Here is a 20,548-nt window from a genome sequence, read left to right on the forward strand (position 1 = left end):
CAAGTGATTGGTTGGGAACAGTGTGATGTTGTACCACTTTAGGTTATTTTTGGCTGAAAAATTATATCTATTTCACACACTGTCTCATTTCTGTTCTCTAAATCCTACCTGAAAAATGTCCCCTCTCTTGACATGACCTCTCTGGCCAAGTCTACACCCCTTACATTGGTAAAATGTAAATATTCTTGAAGGACCAATAGCACAGCTTGTGTCTCGATTGTTCTTGGTCGTGTTTCTTGTTCCCAGGTCCTGTGAGTTTCACCTCTCCCAGCCTTCCACATGGGGTGAAGCCCTCTGGGGGTGGCGATGGTGGGGACCGTGCAAGGTATAGAAAGCCTTGCTTGTTGCTGAGTGTGTAGCCTGGGGAAGGGCTCCTGAGGACCTACACTACCTACTCTGGCTGCTTCAGAGCCCTGGGCACTTGCCCCACCCACCTCCCCTCAGAGGTGCTTTGTTGGCCTCTTGATTCCTGGGGGACAAACTGTACTTACCTTAAAGGATGCCTTTTTATTTCTTTTGTGAAGATATAAGCCATGAAAGGAAGCCACATAGGCTCACATTCATGGCTATTTCTTCTTCTTCCTTGTGACCTCAGCATTGTGGTCCGCACCATGTCCTGCTGATATCATGGCATTTGTGAACCATGTGTTCTCTTACATCGTCATTTAGGCCACTCTTGTTTCCTATTAATGTTCTGTTGTCTCTCACTTGACTAAATAGATCTCTAGCTTCCATTTTGCAGAAATGAAGCCTTTTCCAGGTCCTGGTGGGTGGTGGGTGGTGGGTGGTAGGCAGTGGGCTGTTGCCTCAGACCAGGGTCTGCTTCATGGTGGTGTGACAGGGTAATAGGTAGTAGACACAGAGCATTATTAATTGTTGCCACTACTTTTATATTGGGTCAATATTATTGAACTTATCATTCATGGCTTTCATCACTAGAGATAGTATATGATTTAACTTAGAAGCTGTAGTATTACCATAAATTCTTTGGTTAAAAAAAAAAAGTTAAAGGCTGATTAAACAAACTGTGAAAATTTTGGATTGTGTTTGGGAACAACAGCTGTTTTTTAAGGACCTGCATTTTGAGATTGGAAAAATGAGCAACACTCATCTGATTTCAGGAGAACTGGTACCATTTTAAAGAGAAGATGACTGCCAGTAAATCAAGTGTCAGGCTCTTCCGGGTAGGCTGGTGGCAGGAGGAGGAGAGACTCACCTTGAGAGGATGCTGAGTAGTTGTCAGTGCCATCGGGACAAACTCACTCTTCACAGCCTGAAATCTAAGTTCAGAAGCCAGACAGCACTGCAGTCCTTAGAGAGCAGCTGTAATTTTTACAGTTCGTTATTATGGAGAAAGTTTTAATCTGCTCATTTAAAGACCCATTGCAATCAATAAATGCTCAGGTACATAAAATTAGAAACCATGTCTAAAGGACCATTAGTTCCAGAAGGTTTAGATTTTTATATGACACTCAACTTTTGATTTCTAGAGACAAAAGGCAGAAGCACCTCCCCATTCTTTGGGAGACTGTGTTTGCCTGTGAGTGAGGTGTAGGTCGGCCTCTTGCAGCCTGAAAAATGGCATTTGTGGGATGTGGCAGGACAGTGATGTTTAGTGTTGCCTGTGTTCTTGTCTCATGGAGGCTCAGAACTTGGTCGGTTGTATACCTTTGTGAAGGACAGCAGGACCACTGTCACTTTGGTGTTCCACCCAATGAAGTTCATAGTTTTGAAGGTTAATTGTTATTGATGTGGTGACCCAATCCATTTTCTGCAGTTTTGTTTCACTTTCACTATGTGATGGTAATGGTAGCATTTTAGGAGTAGATTTTACTGTGACTTTTTCTTGTTCTATGATTTTCCAAAGATTGAGTGACTTGGGCTAAATGGGTAATATCTCTCACCTGGGGCTACCATAGCAAACCACTACACACAGGGTGACCTAAAACAACAGACAGTGATTTTCTCACAGTTCTGGAGGTCACAGGTCTGAAGTCAAGGTGTCAGCAGGGCTGTGCTTCCTCTGGAGGCTCCGGGGACAAGTAGCGCAGGCTTTTGCTAATCTTCTAGTGGTGGCGACTGTCTGTCGTGCTCCTCAGCTTGTAGACATGTGTCTCTACTCTCTGCCCTCATCTCCACATGACCCTCTGCCTCTCTTACAAGCTACATTTAGTTGTGTTGAAAGCCACCTGAATAACCTAGCATAAGCACCTCTTCTCACCATTCTGAGTACCACCCTGTATATAAGGCCATCGTCACAGGTTCTGAGCCTGAGGACATAGATATATCTTTTGGGGGCCACCATTCAGCCCAGCACACTCACTGTGGTCCATCAGGTGATCTTCCCCATCTCCTGTTTATGAGAACCTACTGTTTACCTCCACCATGGGCTCTATTCTCCACTGTGGGGAGTATGTCCCAAGCATGTATGTGGAGATTTGGGGAAAAGCTTTTGTACAAAGATACAGAAATGTTACTTATAGGAGCAATCACTTGGGAACATCCCAGATATCCAGCCACAGGCAATTATACTGAGGGCATATGAATACAATGTAATACACAATGTTATAGATAGAACATGAAACAATGTTATATACAATGTTATGAACACAATATGAGACACAATGTATTACACAGTGTTATAGACACATTAGATACAACGCTATACATAGTATAGACACAGTATAAGACACAATGTTACACACAAGATATAGACACAATATGGGCAATGTTATACACAATGTTATAGACACAACATGAGACACAATGTTACATGCATTAAGTCGCTCATTATTTTAAAAGAAGCCATGATTGTAGCATAAAATAATGGCTTGTGGACAAACTGCTATAAGCAGCAAAATCCCGACAACAGGAAAAGTGTGCATTTAGGAAAAAAGGTCAATGCAAATATTGCAAAGGTTGAGTGCTGTTTTCTGTGACTATTGGGATATTGGCTGATGTAGGTAACTACACTTTTCAGCTTTTTCTACTTTTCCTTTATTGTGTTTTACTTTTTAATGGGAGAACCTTCACATCCACGATGCCATCCACTTAGAGCTGGTTTTCCAGCAGTGATGAGTTGATTTCCTAATACTGTCTCCATTGTTCCCCTTTCATTTGGATCAGCTTCAGGGGCTTGTAGGGTTGTCTGTGGTCATGGGAACTTTGTGGTCTTGTTTTGTTGTTGATGCAAAGCTAGTTCATCCATAATGGTCATTTGAACTGGCTTTTGTTGTCAAAGTGGTGTTTTTTTTTTTCCAAAGTGTTATTTTGCTCCAGAGTTTTAACTAAAATTTCTTTTGGACCAAAAATCTAAAAAGGAGAAGTTATTTCATTATCAAAAGACTTTCATGAGCCCTGGCTGGTGTGGCTTAGTGGACTGAGTGCAGGTTTGTGAACCAAAGGGTTGCTAGTTTGGTTCCCAGTCAGGGTACATGCCTGGGTTGCGGGCCAGGTCCCCAGTTGGGGGTGTGCAAGAGGCAACCAGTCAATGTATCTCTCACACATTGATGTTTCTCTTCCTCTCTTTCTCCCTCCCTTCCCTTCTCTCTAAAAGTAAATAAATAAAATCTTTTTAAAAAAGACTTTCACGGGCTAAGGATTTTCCTGGTAATTCCAATGACTCTGTTCAAAAAAAAAAAAAAAAGAAATTAGATTTTGTTTTCTGCTATGTTCAATATAAAAATTATTTTTAAAGGAAGAAAAACTTAGCTTTTGCATCCAACTTAAAGATTCTGGGGTGCTTTTCCCATCAAGGGGGAGAAAGAGCTCTGACTGTGATTCAGGATGTTATGTTTGTGTCTGATTTTCAGTGTTGGGCGCTTGAGCTCTGAGTGGCACTGCCAACCTCCCACTGCATAGTGATGTCCCAGGCATTGCTTCCAAAGGCACTGAGTGGGACATCACCTGGGTAGCCTGGGATCCTGCCTACTTTCTGACCAAAGCCTTCAAGAAAGCAGATGTCATTAGCTGTGCCAACTAGTGGACACACCTGGCACATCACACATTCTCCTGAACCTCAGGTCCCATGTCTTTGAAATGAGCTGAGCAGCAATGACATTATTGTAACAGCAGTGGAAAGTGGCCCTCTCTACCTTGGAAAGTCACCTTGAGTACTGGACTTAGAGAAGCTGAAAACATTGTGAAAATTTGAGTCTGTAAGTGCAGCCTCTGCCCACGCAAAGGGTGTCTTGGGTCAGGCACATAGTGAGTGCTCAGCCTGTGTGATTTCTTCTCACTTGCTGATATGGCCAGGTGTCACCCCTCTATAATCTTGAACCACAAAAGCTCTACGCTCCCATTCTCTGAGCACTTATAGCCCTGGAGATACAGGTATCTCCACAAAAAGGAGTCTCAAGTCCTTCTACCAGGTACAGGTCATCTGTCTCCCAACTGGGGTGCCGGGCCAGCCTTTCATGTTTGTTTTCTCCTCTGCAGAGCAGGACATTTCATCCCTGTCTTCCATCAGCCTGTTTCGATTGGTGGAGGCAATAGACAGGTAAAATCCCACCTTCCAAAGAAGGTGCTCTGACCTGAACATTCAGTGTGAGAAGCCTCTTATTTTTGCAAGACACTTGTCAGGTTACTGGTTTGGACTTCTTTCATTGCTTCCAAGCTGGTCTCTATAAACTGTGCCAACCGTCCCTGAAATGTTCCTTATGTCTCAGGGTGGTTACATGAGTGTCATATCTGTGGGCATCTTCCTAGACACTGCAGTGTATTTTAGAAACTTGGGGAGGGCACAGAGGTGCACAGGAGTTGGGCTGTCTCTCTTGGAGTGTCATCTATTAGGGGGGTGAGTTGTAAACCAGGCAAACAGCTACAGAAGATGAGATTCTTATCAGGCTAAAATAGTCCTTTGAGGTCAACAATGACTAATCAGTAATGTGCTTGGTACAGAGGCAGGTGGGACCTCAAGAGGCTGCACAGGATGGGGTCCTGCCCTTTTGAGGGGAGTGCCTCCATGTGTCACTGAATCTTGATCCCTGAGAGGGGTGGAGGCCAAGAAGACATTTCAAGTGGATCACGGGAAACAGATCTAATAACAGCTCAGGATTTTCCTGAATGGAGAGGAAAGTTGGCTCTAGACAGAGTGGGTGTGCAAGAATCTCCCATTTGCTCATGTGGGCTGACCCTCATATATGATGGAGAGAAATTAGTTCATTAAATGATTTCCAGAGAAACATAAATAAAGGTCTTGTGAAAAGTGCCATGAACCAATGCTCAGGGATTGCCCTGGTTTTCAATTGGGTTCTAGCTTTGACAAAGAATAGGACAGAGATGAGCCCATCAGTTAAGCCTGTCACCCTCTTCTGTCACGCCCACTTTGCCCAAGACTCATGACTGTTGCATGGGTATAGAGAGAGTCTGAAAGTCAATGCAGGGAGGACTGAGGGGGAGGATAATTGGAAACATTAGATGATATATAAGGAAATGGGAAAAATTATCCTATTGATGGAACTCTAGGAAGTTTCTTCACAATGTTTTATGGCTCATTTAAACCACTGTAAAAATTTCAGGGTTTCTATAACATGTTTTACTGTAAACCTGTCTCACTACTGACATTATAAAATGATACCAATTGTTATTCATGGAATTCCATACTCAGAAGAATGCCTGTTGTGGTCTAATTTATATTATTACTTAGGAATTATTGATCCAAACAGTGAGAACTGTGCATTACTTTTGATCTGTAGGTGGGAAATAACAGAGCTGTGTTGGCTGTTAGATCTTTTGATACAACCAGCTCCAGTTAATTTTTCACTGACATCAAAGTGGGTTTGCAAAGAGAATTACAAATCTGCATAGTGTGTGCACCTTCTTTACCTTAATTAAAGATACGGTTTTATTCATTTACTTCATTTTAATCTGTCAATGTCACATGAGATAAGTGATGGAGGCAATCAGCCTAACATTTCTTTTCCTGGCTGCCGAAATAAAACTGCACATGTTAAGGGAGAAGATTTTACATCACTAAATATATATGACTGTGGGTTCCAGGCAACAGTGTGGTAAGATCTCTGGATGTTTCCAGGGAAAGAAAATTGGTAGTTTTAGTTGGTTATAGACACACTGCTAATATTTATGGGCAGCACACATAATTTCTTAGCTTTAGCAACTGAGAAGGGAAGACATTAAGGTGTTAGCAGAAGACATTGTTTTCACCTTTCGAAAGCCATCTGTATGGGGCACTGGGAAGCCACAGTTTGAGTTTCCAGGTGAGGCTCTGTCCTGCTACCTTATTCACATTTCACATTGTAGCCATTCTGACAAGAGGAGGTTTCATGCATGGAGTATGTCCTGAGTGCCAACCATGCATGCTGGGTTTGTATCATGTGAGGGGTGCAGAGAAGTACAGTGTTCAATGGCTCAATCAGATGGCATGATTGAAAGTCAGAAACAGCCTCTGTCTTCTCCAGTATTCACCTTCAGTGATCAGTACAAGCGTCGATTCCACATACTCACTAATAGTCAAGCTCTGTTCTTGACAGCTAGTGCCATGTCAGCAACAAGCAGAGCCGTGAATAGTCAGCCCCTGCCAGTGCTGGGCTCTGTCTCCACCACTTGACAGAGTGTCACTGGCACAGCTGTGGGGGGTTATATGCCATCATGGCCACATGCCAGCTTTTCATCCACTCGTTCCTGTGTCCACTGCCCACTGTGCCTTTGTTCTCGCTTAGCACTCACTGTGCCTGTGTTTGCAAAGTGCTGTTGGGACATGGAGCCCAGGGGGAGGGAGGCATTCTCAGGAGGAAGGAGGCCGGACTCAGGTGGGAGGGTAAACTACCCAATGTCGAGCTTCTCCTCTTGGTGACCAGGTACTGGGGCTCATCTGGGGCAGGGTTTTGAAGGAGTAACATGTCCTAGGGGACTGGGAGGAAGACGGTGATGCCCTTATTGATCTCAGTGAGCATGGCTTTGCCCAGTGGTGCAGACTGAGGCCAGAAGCGTATGGAGAGGCCGGGAGAGCATGGCAGTCCTCTCAGATCTGGGTTAGAAAGGAAGTCCCCTGCTACAGTTCTTGGAGCATGTTGGGCTTCAGGATTTACTTCTTAAGTTGAGAGAGATGAGCCAATGTGATGACAACATGGGCAGTTTCAGGTAGAGGATGCAGGAATGATAAGGAGGCACATGGTGGAGGAGGCCCCAGAGAAGCGAGAGGCATGGATGGAGCCAGAGGACAAGGAGTGGGATGACAGATGGATGTCTGTCCATCTGGTGAGGGAGAGCTGGAGGCAGGTGTTCACTTGTGGCTTCTGTTTCCACACAAAGGAAAGACATGGGCCATTTACTTCTCTGGATGCCATTCCTGAGAGGTCATGGCTCTTTTCTCACAAGTGTGTGAGTTAAAGGGGTTTCGTCTAATCTAGATCCACTGTCCTCCTGTCTCCTGCCCTCACACACACCACATTCTGGGCTTCTGAACTATGAATTCACTGCCTCCCCAGAGAGGAGAGATGGCAGAGCCAGTGTCAAGCACATTATTTTCAGACACTGTGTACACAAGTTTAAGGCCGCTCATGACACTGATGTCACAGTTGGCTCTTAAAAAAAAAAGAAAGAAAAAAGAAAGAAAGAAAGAAAGAAAGAAAGAAAGAAAGAAAGAAAGGAAGAAAGAAAGAAAAGAAAGGCACTGATTTGCAGTTTTGCCCATTTCCATGGTGTAAACACTATCCCTGTGGTCGATTTCAAGTGACCAGAATGATGTCATGAGTACAGACTTGGGTCAAGAGAAGTAGTAGCACACATCTCACCTTGCAGATACAGTGGGTGTTAATAACTCCAAGAGCAAAAATAATAGTAAAATGTAGTAAGATAAACAGGAAAATGATGCATTTTAAGTATTTATAGCCTTTGTTTTAATATAACACATTTAGTAGTAAGTTTAATAGTTTAATTTTTAATAATGGCTGTGTTTAACAATTCCTTTTCAGAATTACCTTAAAATAACCAGCTCTGGTGAGTCAAGTTGACTCCAGCATGCATCCTGGTTATAGGTTTTATAGTCAGGTGTGTGTCTTGCCACCATTTTATAAAGTCTGGAAGGAGGAAAGGTGACTTCCACATCTTTGTGTCCTTTGGCCTCTGCCTGTTGAGTTGGAATATTTCATTTCATTTGCATTTGTGTACAGAGGGTCTTTTATTTGGAACATTACCTAAACCCTAGGTTTAATTTTTGCTTCTGCACAGGACAGAGAACAGATGAAGACACAGTATCAGATGGCCTCTTTGTGAAGCTTGTGCACAAAAAATGCACATCACAGCTGCTTATGGTCTGAATTATTAGCATAACATATGCTCCCACTCAAAAGTGGCAATGGTGGCCTGGTCTAAACTAGCTGGTGCTTCAGCGCTAATGTCCTCACCTTGTGTCGGGTATGATTCTGGTGGATGCACAGATACTGTGACGCCAAAGGTGAGAAGGCTGCCAGCTGGCCTGGCTGGGCGCAGGCAGGACTGCTTTGCTGCTGGTAGCATTTTTCTTCTTCATCCTTCTCATCATTGTCCCTCCTCATCACCAATAAGTGTTATTGAGGAGCCACAGCTGTACCTCGCTGTGACACAGACAGTCCCCTCAGACACAGGAGCAAACAGTGTTGAGTACAAAGAGTTCCTGTAGGGTCAGCAGGTGGGGATGGAACCTGCTCAGGGAAAGGTCCTGGGTGGTGTGGGGTGGTGGGAGGCCATCAGCGTGGGGGTGAAGTGCAAAAGGAGGCAGAGGTGGTGGTATGTCCAGGGAAGAGATGGGGTGGGAGAGAGACAGACAGACAGACAGAGACAGAGAGACAGAGACAGAGAGACAGAGAGATTAACAAAGACAGAGATAGAGGGACAGAGACACAGAGATACAGAGATATATAGAGAGACAGAGATAGAATAAAGCAACAGACACAGAGAGAGACAGATGGAGACAGAGAGAGAGGGACAGGGACAGACTGACAGAGAGGTAGATACAGAGTCAGAGAGAAACAGACAGAGACAGAGGGAGACAGAGAGGGAGAGAGACAGGCAGAGACAAACATAGATAGAAGGAATGACAGAGAAAGAGGAAAGAAAAAAGGTGATGGAGAAAACAAAGAAAAGAGAGCAGTAGGAAGGGGGTGGGTTCTAAGGGCCTGAGTGAGGGGTGAGAGGGAACATGGTGCCCGCACCTCCTCCAGGGCTCCTCCCCCCTCACGGTGTCCCTAGGGGGTGTCACCACCAGATTTTTGGTCCAGAACTAGGTGGGCGAGAGACTCCCCACTGAGCTCGAATCCGCCTGACATTTGTGGATGAATTCCTGGATCCTTTCAGGGAGGGCTGTTCCCACAGCCGGCCTAGAGCCAGGAGGTCCCAATGTCCCCACATGTGTACTGCTTCTCAAAAACATTCTAGAGTCTTTCTCCATCCAAGACACTGTTTGAAAACTGGAGGAGATGCAGGGTGGACTTTCTCTTTCCAATAGATTTTATCAGAAAGAGCAGAACCTGACTGTGAGGAGCTACATCGCTGTTGGCAGACTGGTCAACAGCAAACATAACGTGGGTTTTGTAGCCGTGTTTAATTTGCTGTCTATTGACGGTTAAGATCCCAGAGACAATGAAATTTCAGTTTTGCAGCATTAATTCATTTCATTCTTCCAGGGAGCCAGAGAGCTAATTTAGAACCCGATGTGGTCTAAGGGCACTAAGAGAATTTTGGTTAAGGTGAAAACTGCTTCTTTCCCCTGCTTCATGAACAGGTGAAAATATCACAAAGTAGCAATACATCTTTTTCTGAAACACAAGCTGGTTGATGACAGTGGCTGTTCCCTCTGATGCTGAATCAGTGCTTTGATTTATTACCATTAGGTCTTCCTCTTGCCTTTGCTGGGCCAGGTGCTATCAACCTGGGAGGCAAATGGCCCTATTTCTCCTGCAGCCATTTGTTAATTCCCCCAAGAATCTGGATGCTCCCATTGTCAGGCGCTGAGCTTTTATCTGCCCTGTAGAGCTGAAAGCAGGGAAGGGAGGTCCTGAGAAGGTGGGACTTCCTGCAGGGTTGGCAGCACCCGTGGCTCTTGCCCTCCCTCTGGAACCCGTGAGGCCACCTGGGGGCTCTGGGTTGCCCTGGCCTCCTGAGTCCATGGAGGGACTCTTTGCCCTTGCCTGCCAACTCTGACTGCTCTGTTCTCTGCCTTCCAGGAGAAAGGCAGCCAGTGGATGAATACTTTGAGTTATACATGTAAAACAGTCAATCAACCCTTCAACATATGTTTGTGGAGCAGTGAGAGGTGTCGGACCTGCACAAGGGGCTGTTTGAGTGTCAACAGAATAGACAATCCCACCTCACAGGTGTCCACATGCTGGGACCACACTTGGGACAGTGCCATTGGCCTGGGTGCTGTGGGCACCCTGCCACACTCAGTCCTACCCCCAGTTCTGCCATGGGTGGGAGGTTTGAGATGCTGCCCTTGTAGTCCTCCCTTAACCTCCCTCTCCCTTCATGCAAGACCAGCTTTTTCATCTGCTGAGAGCTTTGACATCAGAACTTTCCATGTGGAGCATCTCAGGAGCAACATGGCTGGATTAGAATACACAGTTTTTACTTGGTTGATAGATTATAGAAAAGCGAATCTATCCAAGTTTATAAAAGAAGTTCTGATTCATCATTAACACAAGTTTTTCACAATCATTTCACTGTTATCCCCACTGGGGGCAACTCTGTTAAGGGTGTGTGACTCTCCCTGACCCTTCCCTCCTCCTAGAGTGCTGGGGCCTGTTTTCCACACGAAGTCACAGAAGGGATGCTGGTGGGGATGGCCTATGTGGGAGCTTGGAATGGGTGGGTGGGGAGTGGCTCCACTCCTGGAAGTGTCTATCCATCATGATCGAGGAGGGGCTCCTGAGGACAAGGTGCCTTTCAGTGTCACCTGACGCCCTCTCTGCAAGTCCCTCTCCCCCTGCTGGCTGGGCTGAGACTTCCCATAGAATCTCCAGGTGGGGCCTTTTGAGGACACCTTCTAAAGGGAGATCATCTCGTGGTGCGTGTGTGGGTCTCCCCAGCTGACAGTACAGGTGTACATGTTTTCTTCAATGTTTGTCAGGATTCAGGGAAGTTCCAAACCCAAGAGGGCATTCTCCACACTGTGGGGTACTGGGTGTTCTGGGAGGGCTATGTGTATGAGGCAAGATGTGACTGGGTGCCTGGGGGGCAGGTAGCCCCAGGGGGTGCTGAGCACAGGTGGGCTGAGTGGAAGGCCTGACCTGCCTCCTTATCATCCCCTGCACCTGGTGGTGCCCAGTCTGGCAGACAGGGCCCTACACCAGCACTGTGTAGGCTTGTGTATGTTTGTAGTGGCAGCTTGGACTTGCCAGGCATGTTTCAGCTCAGGGTACCCTCTCTATGAACACATGAAACTCAGAGTGTGGTCTGTGAGGGAGGGACAGGCCCTCACCTGGGGCACTCCCTGTGGCTGCTGTCACTCAGGCTACCAGAGGAGTTGTTACCTGGCGATCTTGTCCGTGCAGGACATGGTGATGAGCTGCTCACCCAGCAGGATGCCGTCCCAGGTCTGCACTGAGCTGGGGCCCCGGATGGGCACAGTACCCTCCCCAGACTCAATCTTCGTGCGCAGGTGCCCACGGAACTTCCTGACGATGTGTTTGCTGCTGGTCACTAGGAGATAAGAGGTGGTGTGAGAGGTGGCTGGAACTCTTTCCCCAGAGACAGATAGGCTCCCGGCTTGGAAGGGGACATAGAGGAGTGTACCCAGAAACACCTCAAGGGACCCCAGTGCCACAGGCAATGGATTAGGACAGGGAAGCACAAGTCAGAGCCAGGGTAGGGAGTAATTTCTTCTTTCCAACAGTGACATGGTGAAGAGCTGGGCTCCAGAGCACCACTTCTAGACCAGCGTGGTTGCTTCCTAGTAAAGAGCCTGACAGCAAGTGTCTGAGGTTCTGCAGCCATTTGGTCATAGCCACTCAGCTCTGCCCCAAAGCACAGAGTAGCATAGCCAGGCCAGCATAGCCTGGGGCTGTGTTCCTGCACACCATGTCATTTTCACGTGTCATGAAGTATTATTCTTATCACCCTTCCAGCCATCTAAAAATGTAAAACCATGCTTAGTTCATGGGCCACACAGAAAAGGTGGTAGTGGGTGGGATTTGGCCTGAGGGCTGTGGCCTGCCCACCCCAGTCTGGATTTTAATCTTATCTTTATTATTTCCTAGCTGTGTAACACTGGGGAGGTTGTTTAAAACCATGGCCGCACAGTTATTTCATATTAAAATTGGAATAATAATAGTGACCACCTCCTAGGCTGTGAGGATGAAACAAGATGAGACATGCCAGAGTGTCGGTACAGTGCTGGTTATTGGTGAAGGGCTGTGTGAGGCTGGTTCTCTGTTGTGCTCAGGAATGACATGACGTAGTCTACGGTTGGGTCCCTAATGCATGTGTTCTGCATTCTTTCTCTTTTCCCTTTCCAGAGCCTTCTACATATGTACACACACACTCACACACATATACATACATACTGCATCCCCTACAGTTATTTGGAGAACTAGCATGAACAAGGGGAAGATTGTATTTATTTTTCTTCCTTTAAGAAAGTTCTGTACATTAAGTCTGGGTTATACTGTAATATGGAAATAGTTAACTGATTTATGTGCAAATTACATGTAAAATAGTACAATGATTTCAACATTTACTTACATATGATGACATGGATGGATACTAGATGCTTCCTTTAAAAAGCTTCATTTTTTGTTTTAGAAGTTGTGGAGATGGGATTTCTCTCTCATTTATCCTTACTGAAGGTATCAAATAATAAATAACATGTGGGTTTATGTGGACGCCTCTTTCAGATTTTAAAGTAATTTCCAGTGTTTTTTCTCATTGTTTCCAAGAATCAAAGTTCTTTTACTACATATCCATAGTACTCAAAAGCCATATATTTCCTCAGAGAAAGTAAACATTCAAAGTTTTTAAATCGTTTTTTGATCTTGTTACCAACTGAGTACTTGATGAGATCCAATTTGGATTGGCCTATGTGTCATCTACAAAGGAAGGACTAAGGTGAGAGGTTGAGCATGGGTGGGCACACCCAAGGAACACCCAACCCTCCCCTCATAAAGTATAAACCTCTTTTTTGCTGTTTTAAATGGCACTATAAATCATGACAATGACAATGATGGTGATGATGGTGATGGTGACAATGCTGATGATAATAATGATGATGATGGTGGTGATGATGGAGACAATGATGATGGTGATGATGATGATGGTAATAATGGTGGGGATGGTAGTAATGGTGATGATGGTGAGGTGACAATGCTGTTGCTGGTGATGCTGGTAAAGGTGATGGTGTGATGGTAAGGTGATGATGACAATGACGATGATGACTATGGTGGTCATGGTAATGGTGATGATGGTGAAAGTGATAATGGTTATGTTCGTGATGGTGATGGTGATCATGACAAAGATAATGATAGTGCTGATGATAACTTGAACACAAAATAGTTCATATTACTCAAAATACTTCAGGCAGTCTTTGGTTTGACCTAATTTTGTACATTTTCCAGGAGGGGTCTTTATCACATCAACTTCCTGTGGCTGGCATCATTGGGAGAGTGGAGGCCCAGCATACCTAACAGTTTCCAGAGTTTACTACATGCAAGTGCCTTGACTCTTCTGTATGGGGGCTATTTTCTGAGGGAATATGGTACTCTCTTTTTGGTGATTATAGTATCCATATCACTATCTCAATGCTTCCACTATGGTGTCATTTTCCAGACATTGAAAGTTGTCTATTATATTGTAAGGCTTTTCTCAAGTTTTACTCATTGCTTCTGCGCAACTAACTTTCTATGAAGTGGACCCTCTAGTTGGTAATGCCATGACAACAGGGAGGCCTGGCTTGAATTAACAACTGGTGTCTAGGAGTTAACCCAAAGTTTTCAGGTAGATTAACTTTTCCTGAAGAGTCAGGTGCAGGAGAGGCTCCTGAGAAGCATTTATTTTTGGAGGTGTTAAATCTCAGGCTGCCTTCTCTAGCAGCTCCCTATTGAGTGTGATCAATCCCGGGGGGGCTTTGAGTGTCAACAATATTGTAGAGCCCATTTCCTCTGGCTCTTTCATGCCTAATTGGAGAGGCAGGAGGGAATTGAAGATGTCACTTCAAGCAGAACAAAATGCCAAGTGAACCAGAAGCTGCAGGGAACGGAACCTAAATAGCGGGTAGTGGGTTCATGGTGTACCCTATAGCAGAGGTGTGAAGAGTGAAAATCCTGCCTGCTGTGTACACATATACACTCCCAGAGTATATGCTAATCTAACTTTAATTGTCCAAGTGACCAGACTCTTCATTATGGTATTTATTACCTTAGGAGACTGACATAATGATAAGGTGAGGATAGTAATATGCTTTAGGAAATTGTTAGGTGAAGATTTTATTTTTAGGAGAGAATCAATAGGAGGTGGAGATAAATGACAGTTGAAGTCGACCTAGGAGCCAAGATCTAGCTAAAATGTGATACATGGTTGCTTTAAGGCAATAGGGAAGAAAAAGAGGGCCAGAAATGAGAAAACAGGTATAGGAAAGGGAGAAAATGGTTTTAAACACCCAACAAACTTTTATTTATTGATTGATTTACTTATTTATTTATTTTTAAAGATTTTATTTATTTTTAGAGTGAGGGGGAGGGAGGGAGAAAGATAGGGAGAGAAACATCAATGTGTGATTGCTTCTCATGTGATCCTAGCTGGGGACATGGCCTGCAACCCAGGCATGTGCCCTGACTGGGATTCAAACCAGTGACCATTTGGTTTGCAGGCTGGTGCTCAATCCACTGAGCCATACCAGCCAGGGCAACTTTCAATTTTCAAGTCATCTTCAAAAGGAATATCCCAGGGACTTCTGGCCAAGATGGAGACCTAGACAGACATACTGCATCTCCCTTCACAACTAAGAAGGAATACAACTACCTCAAAATGAGAGACAACCAGAAATTCCAGGAAACTGAGCTGCATGGAAGTCCAACAAACAAAGATATAAAGAAGAAATACTCATCCAGACAGGTAGGAGGGGCGGAGATAGGGTGGAGAGGATGTGGTGTTGTGACAGTGGCAGCTGTGGCAGCAGCAAGTTGGCAGGAAGCAGAGTCACACGTTTTAAAAAGAGGGGAGGGACACCTGGGGAGCGTTCCCAGATCCTGACCACACTGTGCAGCTCAGGGTCCCAACGCCAGGGAAAATTAAGCCTCATTGTTTCTGACTATAAAAACCAGTGGGGGTTGGTGCAGAGGAAGAAACTGCTAGTCTCTCAGCAGAGTCTGCTTGTTTAAAGGCCCCCCGCAGTCCTAGAACGTCCGCAGACCCACCCACTCTGGGAACAATGGCCAGGGCAACAACTAGAGAGGTGCCAGTCCCATACAAAGTGGGAGAAGTGCCTGTAAAAGGGGCGAGTGCTGAGCAAGTGACATTGTTCCCTCTCGGACCCCTCCCCCACATACAGCATCACAACTTGGTGAAACAGGTCGCCCTCTACTGACGAGAAAACCTAAGACTCCACCCCTTAACATAACAGGAGTGACAGCCCTATCTAAGACACAGAGGCAAACAAACACAGGAGCCTGTCAAGATGAGGAGACAGAGAAGTTATGCCCAAAAGGGGGAACGGATCAAGGTTCCAGTGGGAGAACTAAGTGATGAGGAGATAGCCAACCTCACAAACGAGAAGATAACCAACCTAACAGATGAAGAGTTCAAAACACTGGTGATAAAGATGATCACAGCTTGACAGATATGCTTAAGTATGGCAAACACATAAGGGAAGATGTGAAAGCTATGCTAAATGAAACAAAGGAAAATCCACACAAAACCAATGGTGAAGGGAAGGAAACTGGGGTTCAAATCAATGATTTGGAACACAAGAAGGAAAACAACAGTCAACCAGTACAGAATGAGGAGACAAGAATTGAAAAAAATGAGGAGAGGCTCAGGAACCTCTAGGAAACTTTAAACATGCCAACATCCAAACCATACGGGTGCCAGAAGGACAAGAGGAAGAACAAGAAATTGAAAACTTATGTGAGAAAATAATGAAGAAAAGCTCTCCATATTTGGCAAAGGAAATAGATGTACAAGTCTAGGAAGCACAGAGAGTCCCAAACAAGCTAGACCCAAAAAGGACCACACCAAGACACATCATAATTAAAATGCCAGATGTTAAAAATAAAGAGAGACTCTTAAAAGTAACAAGATAAAAGCAGAGAGTTACTTACAAAGGGGTGCCTATAAGACTAAGAGCTGATTTCTCAAAAGAAACTTTACAGGCAAGAAGGGACTGGCAAGAAGTATTCAATGTGATGAAAAGCAAGGACTTACAACCAAGATTAGAATGGAAGGGCAGATGAAGTGCTTCCCAGACAAGGTAAAGCTAAAGGAGTTCATCATCACCAAGCTATTATTACATGAAATGTCAAAGGGACTTACTTAAGAAAAAGAAGATCAAAATTATGAACATTAAAATGACAACAAACTCACAAGTATCAACAACTGAATCTAAAAAATAAAAACAAAATCCAACTAAGCAAACCAGAATAGGAACAGAATTATAGGTATGGGGATCATTTGGATGGTTATACACTGGGAGGGAGAAGGGGGAGAAATAGGGAAATGGTGCAGGGATTAAGAAGCATAATTGGTTGGTACAAAATAGACAGGGGGAAGTTAAGAATAATATAGGAAAGGGTGAAGCCAAGAACGTATATGCACGACCCATGGACATGAACTAAGGAGGGTGGAATTGCTGGAGGGAAGGGTGGTACTGGGCAGAGGGGAGCAAAGGGGAAAAAAATTGGAACTACTGTAACAACATAATCAATAAAATATACTAAAATAATAAAATGAAATAAAATAAAATATACTTAAAGGCATATCACAGAAAGTGTACATGCGAAGCAATCGACTATTTATTTTTAATAACATCTACAGCATTTGTCATGTGGTCATATGGGTGTCCTTTGTATTACTTGATGAAGATAGTGATGGTGACAATGGTGAATTATGAGGCCACTTAAATTCATTGATCCTATGATGCACAAACATATATTGCACGCTTCTGTAACTTAATAGGCAAATCTGAAGACAGGGACTTCCAATGGGATTTTGGGCTTATCTGTTGAACTTCCCTAATGTATAATAAGTGGAATAGGACACACTAGGCATTTAGCACATTCTTGTAAGATGTTACCTAACTGTGGTCTTCCTCATGGCATCTTATGGGAAATAGGTTGGAGAATTTCACTAAGCTGGTAAATTCCTGGGAAATGGCAGTAAGGACCAGGCTATTTAAGAACATGCCAAGAGAGAGAACTTTGCATTAAGATAATTGGTGAGTTAGAGGAAGGGCAATAGTTATCTTACAATAGCTCAGCCACAGGAAGGGCCCTAGAACTTTTCATCACTCTGGTCAGTTCATGTTCTAGCCCAGGTCTTTCAGATCCACTTAGGAAATGGAATCATTCTCATGGAGTCTGGCTTTTGTATGCATAGCCTGTGGCTGCAGCTGCTCTCTCTCTACCAGTAAAAGGCTTGTCTGTCAGCCACATCTGCCTGGCCCTTGCAGAGACCCCGGAAGACCCTCCTCCACACACAGACCTTCCCACTACACCAGCAGGAGATACCCAATTGAGGCAGGAGACAGGCTAGGGTTTTCAAATCTCATGGCTCAAAACATGGCTGGTCCACATCCTCATAATTACTGGGCAAACTTTGAAAATACAGATCAGACACCACCACACTAAATGTACCAGAATCTTGGGGAAAGCACAGGTGGCAGGAATCTGCATTTTCAGAAACTTCCCAAGTGGTCCTGATATAAGCCAGGTATGGACACAACCCACAGCTGCCTCCCAGGCCACATGCCTCCCAGACATTTCAGACCATTACGTATTGATTTCATTCTTAAAGCCTCCAGGGAGGGAGAATTTATTATCTGTCTACATGAATGTCTTTTTGAGGAAAAAAAAAAGTGGGGAGTTCAGAATTTCTTGAGCCATAGGCATCCAAGGGAGGTGGGCCAGGTCACACTAGGGCTCTATGCTGCGTCATGGACACAGAGCCCTGAGCTGGCCTCAGGAGCCCATGGAGAATTTAGTGCTGGGGGGACAACTGAAGCCAAGGTGATCCTTTCCTGAGGAAGGCACCATCGCTTGGCACCTGGTGGGAGTCAAGCATTTGTACTTAGAGATTAGTCAGACCCAGTTCTCAGCCAGACGTCTGGGATGTGATACTGGCTTTAACAGTTGTTCAGACCTATTGGCAGAATTTCTCTCCTGTGCTCACTCTGTGTTCACTCACTCTTTAAAGGAAGGAGGGCAATTTGGACAACTCTGTTCAGAGTGTCTCAGACTCAATCACAGGTGTGTCTGCACATTTGGTGTGTCAGATTCCTGTTGAGTATGTGTGCATATACATGTGTGCTTATGCATGTGTGCATTTTTGTGTGTGTGTGGAGGAAGGAGGGGAGGAGAGTCTGGGCACAGCTGCAGGTGATGGCGCTGGCATGCGTCATGCAGAGATGTACAACAAACAGCTCCTTACAGACCAAGTGAGGGCATGAGGATAAAATGATCTCAGTACTAGGGATCACACAGGGTAAAGTGCTGGTGATGAGAGAGAGGGTGGCTCCTGGAGTGACCAGGAGTTGGGAGTCTCCAGTGCTGGAGCTTCTCCCATGGTATGACAAGCTTGGCAGAACTGATGACAACCTTAGGGGAGAGGATGGAACGCATCTGTGCTCTGCATTTGTGGACACAACAATTGTGCCATGACTTTCAGGTCATGTGCTTTGGGTCCCATTTAGGGGCCTGGACCTGGAGTGGATGGGCAGTGAGGCTGGGTTTCTACAGGGTTAACTTGTAGGAGGCAGACTCATGACCTCTGTGAATGGTTCAGCAAGCAGGGCTTGTCCTCATGGCCTCTGCCCTGGAAGGAGCCCCTCCAGGTCATCTGCATCCCCTACTCTGGCCATCCAACCCTCCTGAAAGAGTAGCAGAGAGAAACACTCAAGTGAGACACATGCAAATCCCCCACCCTTGATGTCAGGGGTTTCTCTCCAAAGTCAAAGTTGTTCCTGAGCCTTGTGCCTTCCTCAGGAGTGTGGATAAATTGAAGTCTCTCTGGGAGGCCCTTCCAAGCAGGAATTGGGGTTTCCTACCCTCACTGAACTAGTAAGGGAAGGTGATGTAGGGCTCTTGGCAGACTGTCTGCAGGACAAGATGGCCAGGTGCTCCCTCCTCAGCATCCTCAGTAGGATGCACTGGGAGAAACACCAACCTCAATAACTCTGGAGCAGCACCTCATTTTTGCCTGGCATATCTGCAGCCAAAATGTGAGGAAAATACTTTACTTTCTTTCCTCTAGCAGCACCTGCCACTTCTTAAAATCACCATGAAATAAAAGACATCTGTGCCTGAAAGCAAACCCCAGGGTGCACCTGAGACATATCTGTTTTGTTTTCTTAAACTCCCGGATTTACAAGTTGGAGTCAAGGGCTGGAGAGGCTGCCGTGGGTGCCCAATGAGCCAGAACTGTCTCTCTACAGGGACCAGTGGGGCTCAGGCATGACTGGGCTCCTGCGGGGAGGAAGCTGGATGAATTAGCACTAGCTCCACATGTTCAGGACTTCCTCCCAGAACCTAAGGGCCCCTTGGCTGGGTGTTCATGATGCCAAACCTTTCGAGTAAAAATGGAAAGGCAATTCCAGTAGCTAAATGGACTATATTTCACTGTTTTCTGTGTGTGTAGGGTGGGATCATGTGGACTAGCCTGATGAAACTCTCAAGAGAAATGAACTACTCCATATTGTTTTTCCTCTCTTTCTCTTTCTGAGATGGCGTGGTAGTGAAGGGAAGCCCTGCGTGGCTCCACCGGGTGCGACTGGTGAGGCTCCTCCCTTGGAGGCAGGCAGGGCTGTGCCCACTGCCCTGCTCAGGCCCAGCAGCCCCTTGCTCTAGAGCAGTGCCTTGAAAGGTCCCTGCTACTTAGTGGATTCCATTCTCTTGATTTGCAATTAGACTTGGTTCTCCCATTTACTTCCCATGGGGTGTTATATAGACCAAAGGTTTGTGCCCCCAAATTCTCATGTTGAAGCCCTAACCCCTGGTGAGAAGATATTAAGAGGTGGGGTCTTGGGGAAGTAATTTGGTTCAATGAGGTCATGAGGGTAGGGCTCCCAATGGGATTTGTGTCCTTGCTAAGAGACCCCAAAGAAGGGGACCCCCTTCTGCCATGTGAGGATGCAGGGAGAAGATACAGTCAGTGAACTAGGAAGAGCCCCTCACCAGACACAAGTCTGCTGGTGCCATCATCTCAGACTTGCAGCCTCCAGACTGTGAGGTGAATGTGTGCTGTTTATAATGCCCCAGGCTGTGGTGTTCTGCTCCAGCTGCCCGAGCTCACTGAGACAGTAGTGGAAACATCACTTGGAATCCATTATGGAGGATTTTGTCCAGCCCTCTCCAAAGGGGAGAACTTGGAGGAAAGTTGACAAGAAGCAGAATGCAATTTTTCTGGACCA

General features: G+C 45.4%; 1 protein-coding gene across 1 annotated transcript in view; it reads right to left on the reverse strand.

Moving 5' to 3' along the window:
* Positions 1 to 20,548, reverse strand: part of ADARB2 (adenosine deaminase RNA specific B2 (inactive)) — a 470,823-nt gene that overhangs the window by 30,110 nt on the left and 420,165 nt on the right. Inside the window, exon 7 of the mRNA XM_090267996.1 lies at positions 11,469 to 11,637. Within this exon, the coding sequence (XP_090124122.1) occupies positions 11,469 to 11,637 (169 nt within the window). The remainder of the gene's footprint in view (positions 1 to 11,468; positions 11,638 to 20,548) is intronic.

Source organism: Furipterus horrens, unplaced genomic scaffold, assembly GCF_987537825.1.
Source record: "Furipterus horrens unplaced genomic scaffold, mFurHor1.1.pri manual_scaffold_2, whole genome shotgun sequence".
NCBI classification, from domain to species: Eukaryota; Metazoa; Chordata; class Mammalia; order Chiroptera; family Furipteridae; genus Furipterus; species Furipterus horrens.